The sequence below is a fragment of the Platichthys flesus genome, chromosome 8 (genome assembly GCF_949316205.1).
Source record: "Platichthys flesus chromosome 8, fPlaFle2.1, whole genome shotgun sequence".
Lineage (NCBI taxonomy): Eukaryota > Metazoa > Chordata > Actinopteri > Pleuronectiformes > Pleuronectidae > Platichthys > Platichthys flesus.
In genome coordinates, this window is record NC_084952.1 from 20,857,081 (window position 1) to 20,874,733 (window position 17,653).

At 40.0% G+C, this 17,653-nt stretch overlaps 1 protein-coding gene across 2 annotated transcripts; it reads right to left on the minus strand.

The window, feature by feature from the left end:
• Nucleotides 1-290: 290 nt before the first annotated feature.
• Nucleotides 291-17,095, minus strand: LOC133959303 (centrosome and spindle pole associated protein 1-like). Of its 2 annotated transcripts, XM_062394422.1 has the most exons (29): nt 16,982-17,095; nt 16,123-16,249; nt 15,577-15,649; nt 15,265-15,362; nt 13,844-13,909; nt 12,967-13,274; nt 12,766-12,866; nt 12,515-12,611; nt 12,086-12,143; nt 11,487-11,764; nt 11,179-11,297; nt 10,897-11,044; nt 10,161-10,272; nt 9,529-9,567; nt 8,018-8,165; nt 7,694-7,822; nt 6,873-6,985; nt 6,499-6,648; nt 6,237-6,380; nt 5,241-5,354; nt 4,997-5,063; nt 4,583-4,697; nt 3,867-4,006; nt 3,658-3,783; nt 3,450-3,490; nt 3,219-3,279; nt 2,148-2,257; nt 1,868-2,021; nt 291-828 (listed from the first exon to the last, which is right to left on the minus strand). In XM_062394422.1, exons 2-29 carry the CDS (start codon nt 16,225-16,227, stop codon nt 656-658), a joined length of 3,387 nt encoding a protein of 1,128 aa, XP_062250406.1. In that variant the 5' UTR covers nt 16,228-16,249; nt 16,982-17,095; the 3' UTR covers nt 291-655. The 2 variants fall into 2 exon arrangements, with proteins under 2 accessions (XP_062250406.1, XP_062250407.1); XM_062394423.1 differs by lacking the exon at nt 9,529-9,567.
• Nucleotides 17,096-17,653: the final 558 nt, after the last annotated feature.

Sequence of the window (17,653 nt, forward strand, 5' to 3'; positions counted from 1 at the left end):
TTGTTCATCTCTGTCTATTGTTTATAAATATCTGTCTATCTAACTCAGCATATATATGTTTTTGTGTATTTCAATGAGTAAGGCACTAACAGAGAGCAGACCTCTGCAAGGCCAAAAAGTCTTCCCTTTATACACAGTCTATGCCTGGATCCTGATTTTTATTTGGATCTGCACCAAATTCCATGGATAACCCCCCTGATCTGGTTCTGCACCAAGTTTTTATAGGTTTTACCCCAAGTTTCGTTATAATTTGTGCAGTAGTTTTTATAAATAAACTACAAACCGCGCAAAAAAGTGCAATATCCTTGATGGAGGTTTATTGTGTTGTCTAGAAAAGGTAACTTATGTAAGCAGGATGATGCCTTGTCACCCCATTGGCAGATCGGCTGGTTACGTCACACAAAAGGAGAAAATACTATTAATAATTAAAATAATTTAATAAAATCTATTCAGTCATTAGCCAAACAATGGCCCATACAAACATGTATGTTGTCAATGATGTAAACAATGATTTTTACAAAAGTACATTTTTCACACAGCCGTCCGTCCCATAATCCATGAGGTAAAAACAACCATAGCTTTAAAGACAGCGGAGTCAATGTCACAAGAGACTTTCCAGAGTACAAGGAAGCTCAGAGGTCACGGAAACAAAGTCCTACGTTGCCAACCGCTCCCTCCTAGATGGACGGTCCAAACATTTCAGGGTGTCCGATGTCCCCGGGCGCATCCAGGGATCTGTGACGACAGTTTCTATGGAGCATTGATGGTTAAGATTGCGAGAAGAGGACTGAGTCGGGGAGGAGTCATCATCAGACAGATCCACTGGTCCTGAAGAACAGGAGCAAGGCGACAGAGTCAAACACTAAAAGTATTACATCTGTAAACTTTGGTACACATTGCATTTTCAATCAAGCAGTGGAAAGTACAAGGCCCATGGGAAAATTGACAAATACCAAGAGATCAGATTCAAGAGGCCAAAAACACCATCAAACATCGTCTAAGTCCAAGTGACCTTTGACACTGAAATGTATTCAACTTATCAGTGAGTCCAAGTGAATTGTGCCAGATGACATCAATTTCTCTATGGGCAGTCCTAAATATGTCACATTCACAGTAACATGAGGTCATGGTCATCTTGACCTTTGACCTCCAGGCTAAAAAATCTTATCAGTTTATCTTTGAGTTCAAGTGAATGTTTGTAAAACATTTGAGGACATTCCCTCATACTTATCTTAGGCTAGTTCAAGAAAAATACTTACTTTGTGAGGCCACTGTGACCTTGACAAATTCAAGTGAGTTAATTTTTGAACATTTGTGCCAAATGTGAAAAGGACTCATTGATGGTGTTACAGAGATCTCACCTTCACAAGACAAAACATTTGCTTTGTGTTGTCACCTTGACCAAAATCGAATCAGTTCATCCTTGAGTACCAGTGAATATTTGTACCAAATTTGGGGCATTCTTGAGATATTGCATTCAAGGGAATAGGACGAACTGATCCCCGGCCACTGTATGTCGCCGGCAAGGAGGCAGAGAGAAACTCATGATAGAAACTCATTTATTCTGCTATAATAGAAAAAACACTTCCATCAGCTATCAGATGCTTTTTGGTGATAAATACAGGTCTTCATATTTGCTGTGTTATTCTTTATTCAACTACAATCTAATTATTTGAAAGCTGGCTGAATATAATGACCTCTTAGCTTTGGAAATTAAAGTTCTAGTTGCGAATTTTAATTCAGACCTTTAAAAAAAACACTACACTACTTTCCTGAAAGATAAGCTTCAGTGCATCTTCTTACAACAAAGCTGAAATAATTACACAAAACACAACGACCAGCAGAGGATGAATCTATCATGTCTCACCGGCTTTGTTACCACGACGACTGAGAGCCGTCCGATGCCCTGCACTGTTTGGGCTCCTCCCCTCGCTGTGCTCCACCTCCTGCTGCGGCCTGGTCCCTGCGTGAGTGGAGTAGTCGTCATATTGGCCGATATACTGGCTGGAAGCAGCTCGATCCTGGACCAACCACAGGAAAACAGTACAAGACATCATGATAAAAGCAAAAAGAAGTTTGGAATTTGCCGGCTGCACCACAACATACGTCAGGAACCTGTGAGGTGTGTGTTTTGTGTGACGTGGTACCTGAGGATGCTGGGACTGTTTGGCCTGCCTCCTCCTCTCCCTGGCCGATAGCTGGGAGGTTCTCTGGATGTCTGGGTATGGCGGCAGTATAAGGGCCTCACCTAGGGGCTCTACACACACACATAAGAAAACATTTGTCCTAGACATCTCTACACATATTTCGAGGATATGCTTCACTATAATCAGTTGTACCCACGTCTCACCACTAGGCTGATAATAAAAAATCCATCTGTGTTGAAGTAGCCCAGAGAGTTTCGGATGGTTGTGTGCTGTGAAAGGTAGAAAACTCCCCACCACTACACTACACTGACAAATGTCTGTACTAAGGATGGATTTTAACGCTTGTTTCCCAATTTTGATTCTATTTCATTTACCAAAGCAAAGTTGTTTCATTTCAATTTTTGAAGATTCACTTACACCGGATAAATATTAATGTTGCAACCAGAGAAAAACAACCAAAGAAAATAAATGCTATCCCATAGAGCTACATAGGTATTGTCAGTAGCAGATGCTGTAATGATCAGTTTGGGCACATTAAGGTCAGAAGCTGCACACGCGCTGTAGCCCAAGGGCGCGCGCGAGGTGTGGTGTAGCATCATTAGATCCGGTAGCATCACTACTTCTGGAAGCATCGCTGCGGCTACTGCTGAGTAGCGCCGATGACGTCACGTGCGCCTTGGGGGAGAGCATAGACGCGAGAGCTTTTGCGCTGTCTGCTTGCGAACATGAACTCCGCTGCAGGCAGGAGGATATCAGAGGATATTTAGGTTAAAGTGATGTTGTAAATGACACCGTTTCTAGTTGAATTTGAATGCTGGGGCTTACTCTTCTTTCGTTTGAAGAAGAGGTCGCTATTTACTGGTTACTGTTTACCCCTGGAACCCTAAATGTGTTTCGTGGACTCAAACACTTCCCCCAACCCTCTATCGGGATAGTGGTGAGTAGATAATGAGTGAATTTACATTTTTCTGAACTATCCATTTAATACCAAGTATGTGAACCATAATGTTCACAACGCTGCCGGATCTTACACAGATGTGTGGTTGAACAGCAATGTATTGTGGGACTCACCAATGAACACTCTGTCCGACTCCAGCAGAGAACCCCTTGGAGATCGCCCCATCACACTCCTCTGCAACACACACACAACCATTTTTACAATTGATCACTAATGGTTAGATTTCATGGAAACAGTGAATACGTAACATGTAGAGAATTTTTGAAGTTGAATTAAACAAGCACAGGCGGCGCATTAAATCAAACTTTTTCAAAATCAATCAAAATTATTTCCTTTGGACTCACCAGATAATCATTTTGATGTGGAGGGGACAGGTCAAAATAATCTGGAACACAACCAGTACATTGTTAAAAAAAAAGTGTAAATGCAAAGAGCTGTGGACGTCACTGTTCAGATAATGTTGACATAGACACCATTTAATCCTAAAAATCCAGATTAGAAAAGAATTCTCCAGTTTTCAAATAAAAAAAATGATAGGCGAGCAGCTCTAACCGTCCAGCACGGTCGTCCTCTGGCTGCTGAGCTGCTGACATGGATCCCTGTGGTCGTATCTTCTCCTGCTGCTCACACCAACTTCCTCCAGTGGAACGTCACAGGAGCCCAGCCTTGACTTCCTGTCTGACTCACAAATAAACATAGCAACCATTTTATGACCCATAATGTCGATATGCAGTTAAGGAATCCTCATAGCGTCGTACTACCTGTGTGGTTGAGCGGCAGGGAGTCGTGGATCCGCAGCAGATTTCTGGGCTCAATGTTTCTGGAGTTGGGTCTTCGAGCTGGAGCTTGGAGCCGCAACCTGGCCATATCAAACACATCTACCAGGGGAGGCTCCTGATGTCTGGACAATTACAATGACACAACATGTCACTCCAATGGCACAGCAGAATACTTAGACTTAATATTACCCAAAAAATCTGAGAGAAAAGTGCAACACAGGATTTTCCAGGACTACACAACTGAATTAGCACTTCGATGACATCACCATTTATTTCAATCTTCTGTCCTTCACTTTTGCAATTTATCTATTTCACCTGTTGATCCATTACTTCAAACTGCTTTAAATAATGAACAGTTTCTTTAAGCTGTTGCTTCATCAAATTCAACTATGAAGTTTATCCGTTTTAACTTCTCTAGTCACGTAAGCACATTTTACACTAGTCAAAAAACCTGCTCACATCTGGCTTTGTCTGCAATCAGAATGGATACAATCAAATGACTCAGCAGTAGACACAGTTTGTATTGGCTCTGATCAGCAGATCAAAATCAAGACATCGTCCAGGAGACTGATCCATAACAATATCCAATGGCTGGGGCATTGAGTACAGGTAGAGACCTCAGTGGGGTATGTCCACAAAATGCTGCACTTAATGTGATAAATGTAATGTTTCAGTGTGATGCATCTGCCAGCCCTGACCTGTCTCTCAGTGGAGAGTCTAACTCCTCCAATTCGTCCTGCTCCAACCGCTTCTGTTCTGAGCGAAGATGCCGACGCAAAGCAGACAGCTCGCTGAACACGTCACGCTGGTCACCTGAAAAAACACACACACACACACACACACACACACACACACACACACACACACACACACACACACACACACACACACACACACACACACACACACACACACACACACACACACACACACACACACACACACACACACACACACACACACACACACACACACACACACACACACACACACACACACACACAGTGGAGCAGTGGGACTAAGACAATGCAGATTGGGGATGTTTGCTTAAATTATTTTTATAACTACCAATCTTTACTGACACATATAGATCAAGTGTGTGTATATAGTACCTGTAGCTCGAAGCTGGTTCCTACGAGCAGGCACAGGAGGTGACTGGAGACCAGACAAAGAGCACTCCTGATACACAGACGGAGATAATAGAGAAGGTATGAAAATAAATGGAGAAAACACATTTATTAATCCAAGAGGAAGTTGTTGAGGAACAAAAACAGGTCAAATGGAACCAAATAGATCTTCAGAGATGCATTTTGTGCTGTTTATGCAGTTGGTGTAGTCAGTGTGTGTGTCACTCACAGACAGGGGAGCAGTGGAACGTTGGCTGTCAACAGTAGGGGGTCTGGGGGTGTATCGGTGTGACCCATGTTTCCTCTGCAGGGTGGGGATTGGAGGAGAAGGCTCCCTGCAGACCTGAAGAAAAGACAGTCACCAAATAACAACGTTATGTGTGACCGTGGTTAATTGAATACAGCCTGATGTTTAATGCTTGTCGTCCTCTGTTTCAGTTTGTCTTGAATTGGATCAATCCACAGACAAAGGACAATCTAACAATAATACAACTTAATCAACAAAGATGGAAAAGCAGTCAAATGTGCAATTTGATTGATTGAATGTTGAAATATTATGTATTTATGGCTGTAATCTAATTTTACATAGTCCATCCGTGGTCTAGCGGTTGTTTTGGGAGCAGATCAGGGTTCAGATGAATACACCCATCATAATTATCTGAAGAAAAGCAGAAGTAGTTATTCTCCTAGTGATGTGTTGTTGCAACTAGAAACAAAACTGTAAAAACTTTGCTGCTCTAGAAAAAGTGCGTTGGTCAATATCAGGGAGAAGATGATTATGTTCCAATCTGACTTTATTGTCACTGTAGTGTCAGTGTAAGAACAGGAAAATTCCTGAAAGGTATATCCTCCAAATTATACAGCTAGGGTTGGAAATTGGTTACTGAATAAATTACTGCATCATAAGAGCACAACATTTATTAAATCTATGTTTACTTCATTAAAAGGTTATTCTAACAAGCTAATTTGTATCGTTTGTTGAGGTCAGAGCATAAACTGTAAATAAAAATTAAAGACATGTCTCCACTCCCTCCCACTATTCAGAAATGGAGAAAAAAATATCCCAGATACAAATGCGGCCATCTTGTTAATGAAGTAGAGAGTGGAGGATGAAGCCACAGTAGCATGGTCATGCTGAAACATGCACTCAACCTATGGCTGGGAAATTAACCAAAAATGTATCGGAAGCGACATTTATAACCTCTGACTGACTTAAGAGACTAACCTCCTCCACCCGGGTCTGTCTCTCCATCTCATTCTGCCTTCTAAGTGCTGCATTTTCCTTCTCCTCTACTTCCTTCTTCTTCCTTTCGGCTTCCTTCTTCCTCTGTTCAGCCAATCGAATCAGCTCTTCATTCTTGGCCTTTTGCTGAGTGACAGGAAGTGAGAGATGAATACTGTTTTCCTGTATTCTAGTACAAAAGGATCAGGTTTTTTCTACATAAAGAAAAAAAACCTGGCAAAAGTGCTTTTCTATAGTACTTTACCTCCATTTCCTTTCGTTTTTTCTTTTCTTCTTCTGCTTCATACTCCCTCTGGATACGAGCTCTCTGCTCTGCCAGCCTCTTCTCCTCCTTCTCCTCCTCCTGTCTGGCCTGCTCCCTCTCCTCTGCCTTTTTACGCATTTTCTCTTCAATCTGTTAAAAAAAAACAAAAAAAAGCAACCATAAAGCCAATGAACATCACTTGCCGACTGGGATCATTTTCTATTGAGGAAGGAAGCAAAAGCTCTAGTAAACTTTTAATTGCATGATTCCACAGGCAGCAGGTTCAATTTGAATAGAAGAGAACCTCCAAAGGGTTTTCAGCTGGCAGCAGAAGTAATGCTAGACAAGGCAGCACCGCCTGTTTGAAGCAGTACCTGCTGTTTGAGACAAGCCTTGTACGTGTCCTGCTCATGGAGATGGTGCTGGGTGGGCTGGTTGGCAAACACTTTGCCTCTGGCAAACTGGGGGGTATGGACGTGTGTGAAACCTGCACACAGAAGAACACATGAAGGAACTGTGAGTTGATCCAAAGAACTTTCTTCTCTAAAATGATTGAAGATAAAAGAAAAGGATAAAACTGAAGCTAAAGATGCAGCACAGATCTTGAGACCCATGTTTTGGTGATAATGTTAAGGTATCAGGTGAGAAGCAAATATTAAGTTTTTGTACTTCGATGTGAATGAGCTACAGATAGTGACAGACCACATCTTCAACTGTGTGGAAAGAATTCACATTTGAGTATCATTATATTTTCTCAGTATTGGTGTTTTTGTAGTCACCCCAACAATACATTTGTTGTGACAAGTATCTAAAATTTCAAGGTGTGAATATGATGTGTATATTCTCATCATATTTATATAATTTAAAAAATGCATCCGTTTTCTGTTTTTGGTAATCCTGTAAAGTGTTTTTGAGCAATGTTTAAAGCACTACACAAATAAAAAGTATTGTATAACGCTCCAATTGTAAAACACTATTTACATGGAAACAGTATTCTGATATTAACCTGAATAAGACAAAAAAGACACTGTGATGTAAACATCAGACTGTGATCTGTAACATGTTAACGGTGACGAATGGAATATTCTATTATCAATTCAACATCAAATCCTAAACAACGTATTAATCAGAATAAGGTCAACAGCTGGAATATTGCTCTAAACGTGAATGCTGTCATTGCTAAGTAGGTCAATACCGGAGATTCTCTCGATGGGCTCAGGCTGCTCCGTCTGTCGTGCCAACACGGTGGCAGCAGCTTTCCTCTGCGATTGCTCCGGGTTGGTGTAGGCCTCCTCATTCAGCCTGTGCATCTGGTGGAGATCAGCTGGGCAACAGAAACAGTAAGTTAGAAACCAGAAAAACATTTGTAGAGGCGTTGTTTTAGAGCTGGGTGACAAAAGATATTGATGTAAGTATAAAGACTGATTTCTTGCTCCTGAGTTAAGGTTGTTGTTGTGGTTTATTGCCAAGCCCAACATTGTATGTTTAAAATAAAAAGACACTGCAAGTTGGGACCTACCAATTAGATTCCCAGTGCTGTCTCTGAGAGGGGCTCCTCCTCCACCTCGCCCCCACGGCTGGTGGTTCTTCGAGTAGGCCTCCAGCTGCGCCTCATTTCGCTCTTGCTCCTCCCTCTCCAGACGTCTCCTTTCCTGCTGCTCCTGGATCTACAGGACAGAATTCCTTACAACACTGGGTAACTTTATTCATCAGGGCAGAATTCTCCCCAAAGCTGTATTTGATTTCTCCAGCTCACACAGTGAATGCATTAAGTCATAAGCCAATTCATATTTTGGTTTATCTTTTTTTATTTTTTTCCCAGACAATAATGTGGAAGATGAAGTAAAAGCAGTGTCAGTGTTCGTGTCTGAACCTAGCAATGGTTTACATGCTGGTTTTCTTGACAAAAAAATCTGTCAAAACTGCAATGTGTGTTGAAAAGAAGTCGAGAGGTCACTGAAACAACCAAAGAGTAAGGCTTCTGTTGTTTGGAGTAATTGCACAATTTGTTTGTATTGCTGCTGATCAAATAGTGGAAGCCTGTGTGGAGAAAGAAAATCAGCAAATAGATCTTTTAGTTGAACGTGCAATATTTAGATATTTTGGCTAACATTTATATTCCTATTTCCTATATTAAGCGACAGCTTTTTTATAAAGTAATGAGGTTGCATATGAATGCAGATTTTTTACAGAAAGGGACTATTATTTTCTCATTTGAAAATATATCTAACTTGGTTGCAGAATGTGCAACACTTAAATGCTGCTCCTGAGACAGACACATTTAAATGTCAGAAATAGTTTGCAGATACGTTTTATTTTCTTATTTATATTGCTTTATAATTATATCATTGCTTAATATATTTACCTTAACTGATAATTGATCTATGTGTGATTGCTCTATGCCTCGTGCAAATTAAAAGATAATAAACATTTGTTGGACGCAACAAATGTTATGAGAACATTTCTTAAAGTTCTCATCTTTGCATTTGGAAATTGAGCAGTTCATATTTCGATGGTATAAATGTGAAAATACTAAAATATTAAAATCTATTACACAGGTATGGAACTGAATACTTTGTGAATTTTTTTAGGCGCAAATCGAATCAAATGATTTGTTTGATATTTTGTTTTTTCAGTTTTGCGTCCATCATGTGTTAGAATTGTCTTCTACAAGACCACTCACTTTTAGTGAATCCTTCGGATTACTTCAATTACCATCACCACATTGAAATCAACCAAAGTAATCAGCGAGTAGGTGGAAAAGGTTTGTGTGACCCTGCAGTGATTGTGTGTGTGTTGCAGACATGCCTGGCTAAAGCTAGGAAGCTGGGAAGCTGGGAAGCAGGAGAGGATTTTTATTTAGAGGGGAAATGAGAGGGAGGGGAATAAGGTGGCACTGCAGCATGAACTAACACTGGTACATGAGCTCACAAATACTTCTACCACCAACTATAACAACATATTAACTAGGATCTAACAGTGTAACTTAACTTGCACTATATCTCTGAGTCTTAACTTAATCTATTTTACCTTGTTGTAAAATTCGTTGCTCCCACTCCAGGGGGTTTCCTGCCAACATACCACAGACTAGGATACAGTGAATTCATTTATCAACACTATTCTTGCTTTGTACTCTTTCCAACCAAGCACCAGTGCCAAGATGACACTGATCATACACAAACTACTTTACAAGTGTTTTTCCAACAACCTAAATTTAATTTCTGTTGCCATCTGTAACTATCAATGTCCAATAGTCTTATAATAATTTTTCCAAAAAAATCATGGTATTCAATTGATGAACTTGTTTGATGATAAGTTAACTTAATCAGTTTCTTCAAGGATTTTATTTTGCAGCGGGGGCAGGGCGTGTGTGCCCGTCTCTGTTGTTGAGAATAACTATCTAATTGACTTAGTTAATAATCAATGATGTCAGATCATGAATCAGGATGCACGCAACGAACTGCATGCATGCAAATTGTTGGACTTTTCTTTGCTGCAGTAACAATTTTGCAGCGGCGGGCCGTAGGGGAAAACAATTTTAATAAAAAAAAATTTTTCTTTATGGAAAATTGTTCTAATGATTGATGATGGCACTAGGAGGATTTACCCGGATCTAGGAAAATAGAGTTTTTCAAAAGTAGGTTCAAAAGGAGTTGACCTACCTGTACTTTGAGAGCGTCTCTGTAGCTCAGGATTCTCTTTCTGTTTGACCTGGAACTCTCTGAAGGGAAAACACTGCTACATGAGTCCACTATAGCAGCTTCGCTACTGGGCCTGTTTGTAGAGTCAAAGAAATATAGTGTACACATGTTATCAAGATTTCTCCCTTTCCTCCTCTTACTTTTTCCAAATACCGTTTCAGCTGATCTTAGCAACGTAGAGTGGGAAAAAGGAATGATTTCAAAATAAAGTAAAATCTTTTAACTATCACTTGTGTTTTATGCCACATCTCTATCTGCTTTAGAGGGTGAGAAACTAAAGTTTTTGTAAACGTTGGCAATTCTGTCAGCTCCTCAGAAAACCTAGAGGTTTTAGGAGGCTGTTTTCAAACATATATGCTTATAGGGTTTAGAATGTGTTTTTTTATTCTTCACCATAGGTATTAGTGGGTTAATCAACTTTGGGGACATTAAGCATATTAACCCTGTGGAAACATAAGCATTAGCGTGTCCCTTCTAATCGCTTAGAAATTTTAAGACAAATTATCACAGAGGACACAAGTGTCTTCTTTCATATTTCTTCTCTTGCTCACACATATGCAGTAAAACTATTTCTTCATTTGAGAAAATTAGTTAAGTTGACAGGAGCAAAACTTTTACCGACACCTGGATGTTGCTTGTTATTAATTGTCTCACCCTGCTTTCTTAGCCCTGCTCAAATTGAAGAGGAGATATTTACTGTAATGGGGGTTCAGGGAAGCTGCTGCCACTGTGCTGACTGTGAGGACTGTGGTTACCAAGCTGACTGGGCACAGCAGCCCCTGGTGGCATGTTCCAGTAGGAGATGGGCTGGCCAGCGCCAGGAACAGGAACAGGCAAATGACCATCTGCACAGGAAAATGAAAGGCAGTAAAATCATGATGATACAACTTAATTAAGTTGTTTATAATTTCAGCTCACTACAAATGTATTCACTAAAAAGGTGTTTTAACCTCATGTAACAGAGGAAACCTATACTTACAGTAGGCCATGTTTGGGTCAAGCAGGTTTCTGTTGCAACAGCAGTAATGAGGCTCCGCATACAAGCTCCTGCAGGCTTCTCTGACTGATGAGGGAGGATGTGGAGGAAACAGAGGAATTCTGGAGACACAGGGTTATGTTCAGATCCAGACCTTTCAGTGATTTTTCATTTTCTGGCAGTTTTGCATTGATTGCATCCACAGATAAGAGCTAAACATCAGTTTATACAATATTTATCATCGTCATGAAAATTAAAATATCAATCAAAACAGCAATCCTGTCCACAGCTATATGCAGGCTGATGTATACCTTGGAGTGTCCATGGCTCTGGGGAAGGAGGGGGCAGCCGGCTGACTGCTGGGAGACAGGCCTCCACCTCCCAGACCCAGGGAAGAGCTGTACTCAAGCAGCGGGGACTGGAAGGCCACATGAGGCTGCTCAGGAGGAGATGTTTCTCTTTCTCGAACACCAATCTTCTCATTATTGTGGAAACCTGTTGATGATGATTCGCTCTCTCCTGTTGCTGAAGGCTCTGAGACCTGAAGATATCTTCTCCTGCTTAGTCCAAACTGCCTGATTCGGTCCGGCTGGTTTGAGGATTGAGGGAGAAAATAAGAAGAAAATCATCCTTTTTCTGATATCGACGGATCAGGCAGTATGAGAACAGAGTAAAGTAAAAATGAAGTCCAATTACATCACACTATCCAGTAATCTGCTCAGGTCTGAACGCAGCCTAATGTGTCCTGAGAGCATTTTAATGTCTGAACAGGACCTCAGCTTCTTCCAGAGAGGTAAATATACAGCTTGTAATGCAAAACTTCAGCCATGTAGCAACAGCAGAAACTTACACGTAGCCCTTTAAAAGTTATGTTTTACTGAAACTATATAAAAGTTAGTTGTCGGCTGACCTGTTTCTCAGGATCATTCATCCCCGTCACAGCAACTTTGAGCTCCAAATCCTTCTCCCTGAAACAAGGACACAAACATGTACGTCTTACAGCAGTGGTTCTAAAGTGAGGAACCAAGGTACACTGCCACGTGTTCCATGTTCCAAGTGTCAAAAATATAGGATGTGTCAAATTTTTACAAGAAACATGGGATGTTAACCAACTTGTACAGGGTTCATTGCTGTGGAAGAAAATCTGAACTTTTATTATTAATGATAAGCAGACTCATCGATGATAAGTATTTTATCACATAAACAGGGATGTTCAAGAGGTAGCACAGCAATTTGCTCAATGACACTTCAACAAGATTTCAACCTCAAGTCAGAGCCTGGATGGCAGCTGCCCATCTCTTGTAAAAGACATTCAACCTTTCAGAAGCTAGTCTGGCACCTTTTCTTGTTCCTGTGTTGTTCAGCGATCTGCTCCTGCAGCTCATGTCTGTAATGCTCCTTCCTCCTACGCAAAGCTTCATCCGTATCTGCCGCTCCTGACAGATCGAGGACACAGAGGAGATTATCTCTTTGGACAGTTTGAAAAAAGCTTAATTCGATTTTAAAGTATAATTAAATGTTCGTTAAATGTTGGACCTAGTTTTTTTTACAACAAAATGTTCAGTTATGAAATAGAAAACATCTTTTAACCTATTATAAGACCAGTAGAAAACTCAGCATCCACATATTTGGCTTGTGTTCTCGATCTCCTGCCTTCTCTGGCAAAGCTGAATGGATTCTCCCTCTTCTCCCTGAGCAAATAAACCATATCGATGGTGAAGTAGATGAATACAGACAAACAATTCATTCAAGAACACACATTAAGAAAACAATGGATATTTCCCCAGCTACCTGCCATCAGTCCTATTGGTTTGTCTCTTCTCATGACTGGCCTCAGTCCCTGTATATCTGTTTCTTCTGCCTTTCAACAGCTCCAGCTCCTTCTTTAAATACTCATCTTCCTCTGATTCCAGCTCCACAGGCCTCCCCAGCCTGTCGTAATGCTGACAAGCCTCTTCTTCCTCAGGACAGAAGGTCTTAACCTCTGCGAGGTGCAGCGCCCTCTGCAGCCCCCTACTGTCTTCAGTCAGGGTGGCTGCATCCCTCCGAGAAGAGGCTCGCTGTTTGGGACCAACGCCTGTCCTGTCTTCAAGCTGTTGCTGGAAAAAACATGATTTTAAAAAAGGCAATGCTTGGGTATGAGGAGACCACCCTGAGGTACAATAAGTTAGTTTATTTTGTTTGATCTATATCCATTCATCTTATATATGTCTACTCACTATATTTTCCTGTGTACCCTTACAACTGCAGGACCACTTCACCACATGGGTGCCCCGGTTGAGAATCACTGCCCTCTAAACCAGTGATTCTCACACTGGGGATCACTGATCATTTCTAGGGGTCATCAGACAGATGGAGAAAAACATAACTAAATATATTCAAAATAAAATAAAGAGAGAGAGGTTGAGAACCACTGCTCTAAAAAAATAAAAACACTAAGCATCTGTGTACACGTTCAGGAAACAAAGGGTCATTTTGGATCTTTCAATAGACCTTAGTCAATAAAGAATGAAAGAGACAGTTAGCCCTTGATTAGCAGCCATCCAGAAATAATAGGCTATTCATCTATTTTATTCATAGTTCTTAGGTAATTTAGAAAAATACCTGTAACTGAATCAGATTTTTTACATCAACTGATGTCATTGTGTCACTAAAGAGAATAAGTTACCTTGACAGACCCCCTGTTGTTGAGGTGAATTAAAGGTCCAGGTGCTGCAGGGTCAATGAGTTTTTTCTGTAACATAAAACGTTTTTTGTCATGATCCAACATTTTGTATTTACTCTTCAAGACAGGTAAAACAATAAAAGTGGTGTGAACCTCCGTATCAAACTACAGCTGGAATCTCAAAGTTAAAGAAGTTAATAGCCGTGCCCCAATCCAAACAATGGATCCTCAAATATACCCACCTGTATAATGTTAGTGTAAATGATTCCTAGATTTGATATTTAACTTCAAAACACATTCAGCATACATGGTAAATGTTAAATATTGTATGTCTATTTATTGCATTTTCCATGACACTCAGATTAACAACATATCCAGAACATGGGAAGAGAGATTTTGCTGAGTTTCTGTATTGATGACATCCTACTGTGTTTTCATGACCGTTACCCTCTTGAATCAGCAAACACAGCATGGTGATGTGATCCTTTGTTTTTCAAGATAACAACAATAACACTACATGGATTAGGGGACCCTTTGAGTTCCAAAGGATACACTACCTAATTTGGAGGAGTTAAAAAATAATGAAAACACATACAACATCAATATGTGAGAGTCTGTGGTTGGCTCTAAGCTTGTCACCCTGGAGGAGGTGGTGGAGGACAGGATGCTGGCAAAACTGCTGGCAAACATGGACAATCCGTCTCACCCCCTCCACATAACACTGGACAAGCTAAGGAGCAGCTTCAACCACAGACTCATTCAACCCCGCTGCTCTAAGGAACGATACAGGAAATCGTTCCTCCCAACCGCAATAAGACTGTACAACTCATCTACCTCTGTCAGAGCCACCATCACAGAACTGCACTAAATATACCTGTCTCAATTCATCACTTTATACAATAATATTGTCTTTTGCACACTCAGTCTACATATTCTTACACTCATAGTATATCATATTATCTATTGTATCGCCAAATACTTATATTTATACCCGTACTATATATCATATATTATATCATACTCTTTATATATTCTTTGTATAGATAAGTCTATATACACATATTTATACATGTGTACATGTTGTTATTATTGTTGCTATTATTATTATTATATATACTGTTGCTGCTATTATTACTATATACTGCTATAATTATATTGGTATAATTACTTTCATATATAAATATATATTATATACTATATATACTGTACTATTTTTTATATATGACGACTTAATTTCCCTTCGGGGATGAATAAAGTAATCTATCTATCTATCTATCTATCTATCATCTATATCATATCACTAATTTCATTGGCTGCAGCTCTGGCTACAGGGTTTTTAAAGTGGATAACTTTGCAAGATATATATGAACTGACTTCAAGTTTCTGTTTTACATCCAAATACCTGAATAAATAGAAACATTCACCTGAGCCATGTAGTGCCTGAAGTCCAAACGTAGCTCATGCTGCAGCCTCTGCTTCTTCCTCTCGTATTCTACACCGAGCGGCAGCCCAAAATTCTCCTCTGACAAAAGACATACATCTATATATCACAGAGAAACAAGGTGAAGAGTTTTATGTCGAAACAAGACAGCTGCCAATTTAAAGATGTATCTACTCTGAGTAGCATTGTTTACGTGACAAAAATTAACTTTGTAGGTAACCGTTAATGGTTCATGTAAGGTATGTGCTTCAGTTTTTAACTATTAAGAATTAAAGGAGTGAATGTGGTGATGTACCTTTCCTCGGGGCAACAGACTTGGGAGGGATGTTCTCCTTAACAGTCAACTCATAGGCTCTGTTTGGTTTTGCCTGTCCGTGAAAAATAGAGAAACATCATGCATAAATAAAAAAAAAAGATCACTGCTAAACGATCATCCAGTACTTTCTTTCTATTCCCTAATACTGAAAGCAGTTGCATCTTCACCTGAACTTAGAGCTGACCACTTGTGATTGGCTCATTCAGGAGACTTGTCCATGAAAAGTCTGAACAGAGTCATCTGATTCCTGGCTCCTCCTGGTATCATAACATATAATCAGCCTACTTACCTCATGTTAAATATCTTGTTTTAGCTTCTCTTCTTTTTAGTATTATTTTTTTTAGTTTAGTTGTATCTGACCTTTTATTCTGTATGATTTTTTCAGACCATTATGAAGTTTGGCTTAAAAAGTAATACATATGACTGAATGAGCTATAAATCAGCAAGTGAATTATCAAAATAAAATGGCTGTAAGAAGGGAACCACTTCATTAACAATGAGTGAGAAACCATCATTTAAAGGCACCTTTATTTCCATGTAAGGAGGGTCTTGTTGTAGACTGGCTTTATCCTCTGCCACTCTCGCCTTCCGCTCCCTGATGAAGTTCTCCAGCTCTTCATCCATCTCCATTCGACGAGGTAACACAACCCAGCTGAGGCCACATAAGAACATGATTTTGAACATTCAGTAAAAACAAATGAATAATATAAAAGTTTAAATGTTTCCAGGGATGAAAACCTGATGTTTTTATCCACAGGAGGTAATGATCATAATTCCTTAAGCCTAATAAACAGCTTCATTAAGAGTCGTGTGTGTTATGGAGAAGCTATGAAAGATTTGATGTCAAACAGACAGCAGCTGATGTCAGTCACCACTTCTTCCTCTCTGCTTATTGATTCAATCACCTGCATGGAAAACACACCTTTACACTGATAAGAGCCTAACCAGCTGATACATAAAATACATTCATAAATTAAATTAAATATCATATTATACTGATAATAACTTTCTACGATTCATGGCAAATTAATAATGATACTGTCTCTTTAATTTCCCGTTGTCAGGCAACCACAGTGAACGCGATAGCGTCAGTTTCCTCACTGATATCGTTAATCTGCTAACTCAGCGCTATTCAATAAACCAGTGGTTGTTGTAATGACAACTGGTAATAACTTGAACACATCCTGAGCAGCATGCTTCATTGAACTAACTCAGTTCGTGTCCGCTAGCCTGTTAGCTTCGATAAAGGAAAGGTAACCCAGCGTAAAGAGAGCGGCACATTAACTACTAAAGCTAGCCTCAGCTAACGAGTAGCCCCTCGCAGCATTAGCATTAGCCACAGTGAGTGGCTGCGGGTTTCACTTTGGTATTAACTCCAACTAACCATTGAGCGAGGCTCGGGTCCGACTTGACCGAAGAAGGCGACGTTAGCTCACTGACAAATGTTGGCGGTACCTCTGTGACTCGTCTGTGACTCGTCTGTGAGCCTGAAACCACAAGCGACCGTATAACAGGAACATCTGACTTCCGCTTTCAAGTGTCACAATAAAAGCCCATGTGACGAAACGAAACGCCCATTAACAGTTGTATCTCATTTGTATTCTAAAATGACACATCCAACAAAAGCACATTTTCCGGAAAAAATGAATTCATTCTTTCAAACCATCATTACACAGTTACCAACAAAACACAGATATTAGTATGAAGCAGTTCAGCCTCCTGTAATCTGTGCGATATGTCTGTAAAATGTGTTACATCACTATGGTTTGTAGTAAAGCAAACCTCTCATAGAATGAAATGTATTCTTTACCGAGATGATTTTATCAGAAATGTAACTCTGCTTCATCTGCACCTGCACTGTTAACACTGTTGAAAAGGTTTGGGCCATGAAGAAACATCAAGCCTCAACATCAAGCAAAATTGCTGGACCAGTCTTGCTCTTTCTAAAGTGCCTTGAGATACTGTTTTTTATGGTTTGTAAAAAAATACAATTTCAATGCAAATAAAATAAAAATGAAATTGAAATTGAATGATTGCTGCTATTTTAAGGACAACA

Excerpts from the sequence above, each read along its gene's own strand:
- LOC133959303 (XM_062394422.1), bottom strand. The coding sequence starts at position 16,227 with ATGGAGATGGATGAAGAGCTGGAGAACTTCATCAGGGAGCGGAAGGCG. Across the intron at positions 11,045-11,178 it reads TGACCCAAACATGGCCTACT|ATGGTCATTTGCCTGTTCCT; the intron begins GTAAGTATAGGT and ends TTTCCTGTGCAG. Across the intron at positions 2,258-3,218 it reads GTCGGACAGAGTGTTCATTG|AGCCCCTAGGTGAGGCCCTT; the intron begins GTGAGTCCCACA and ends GTGTGTGTGTAG.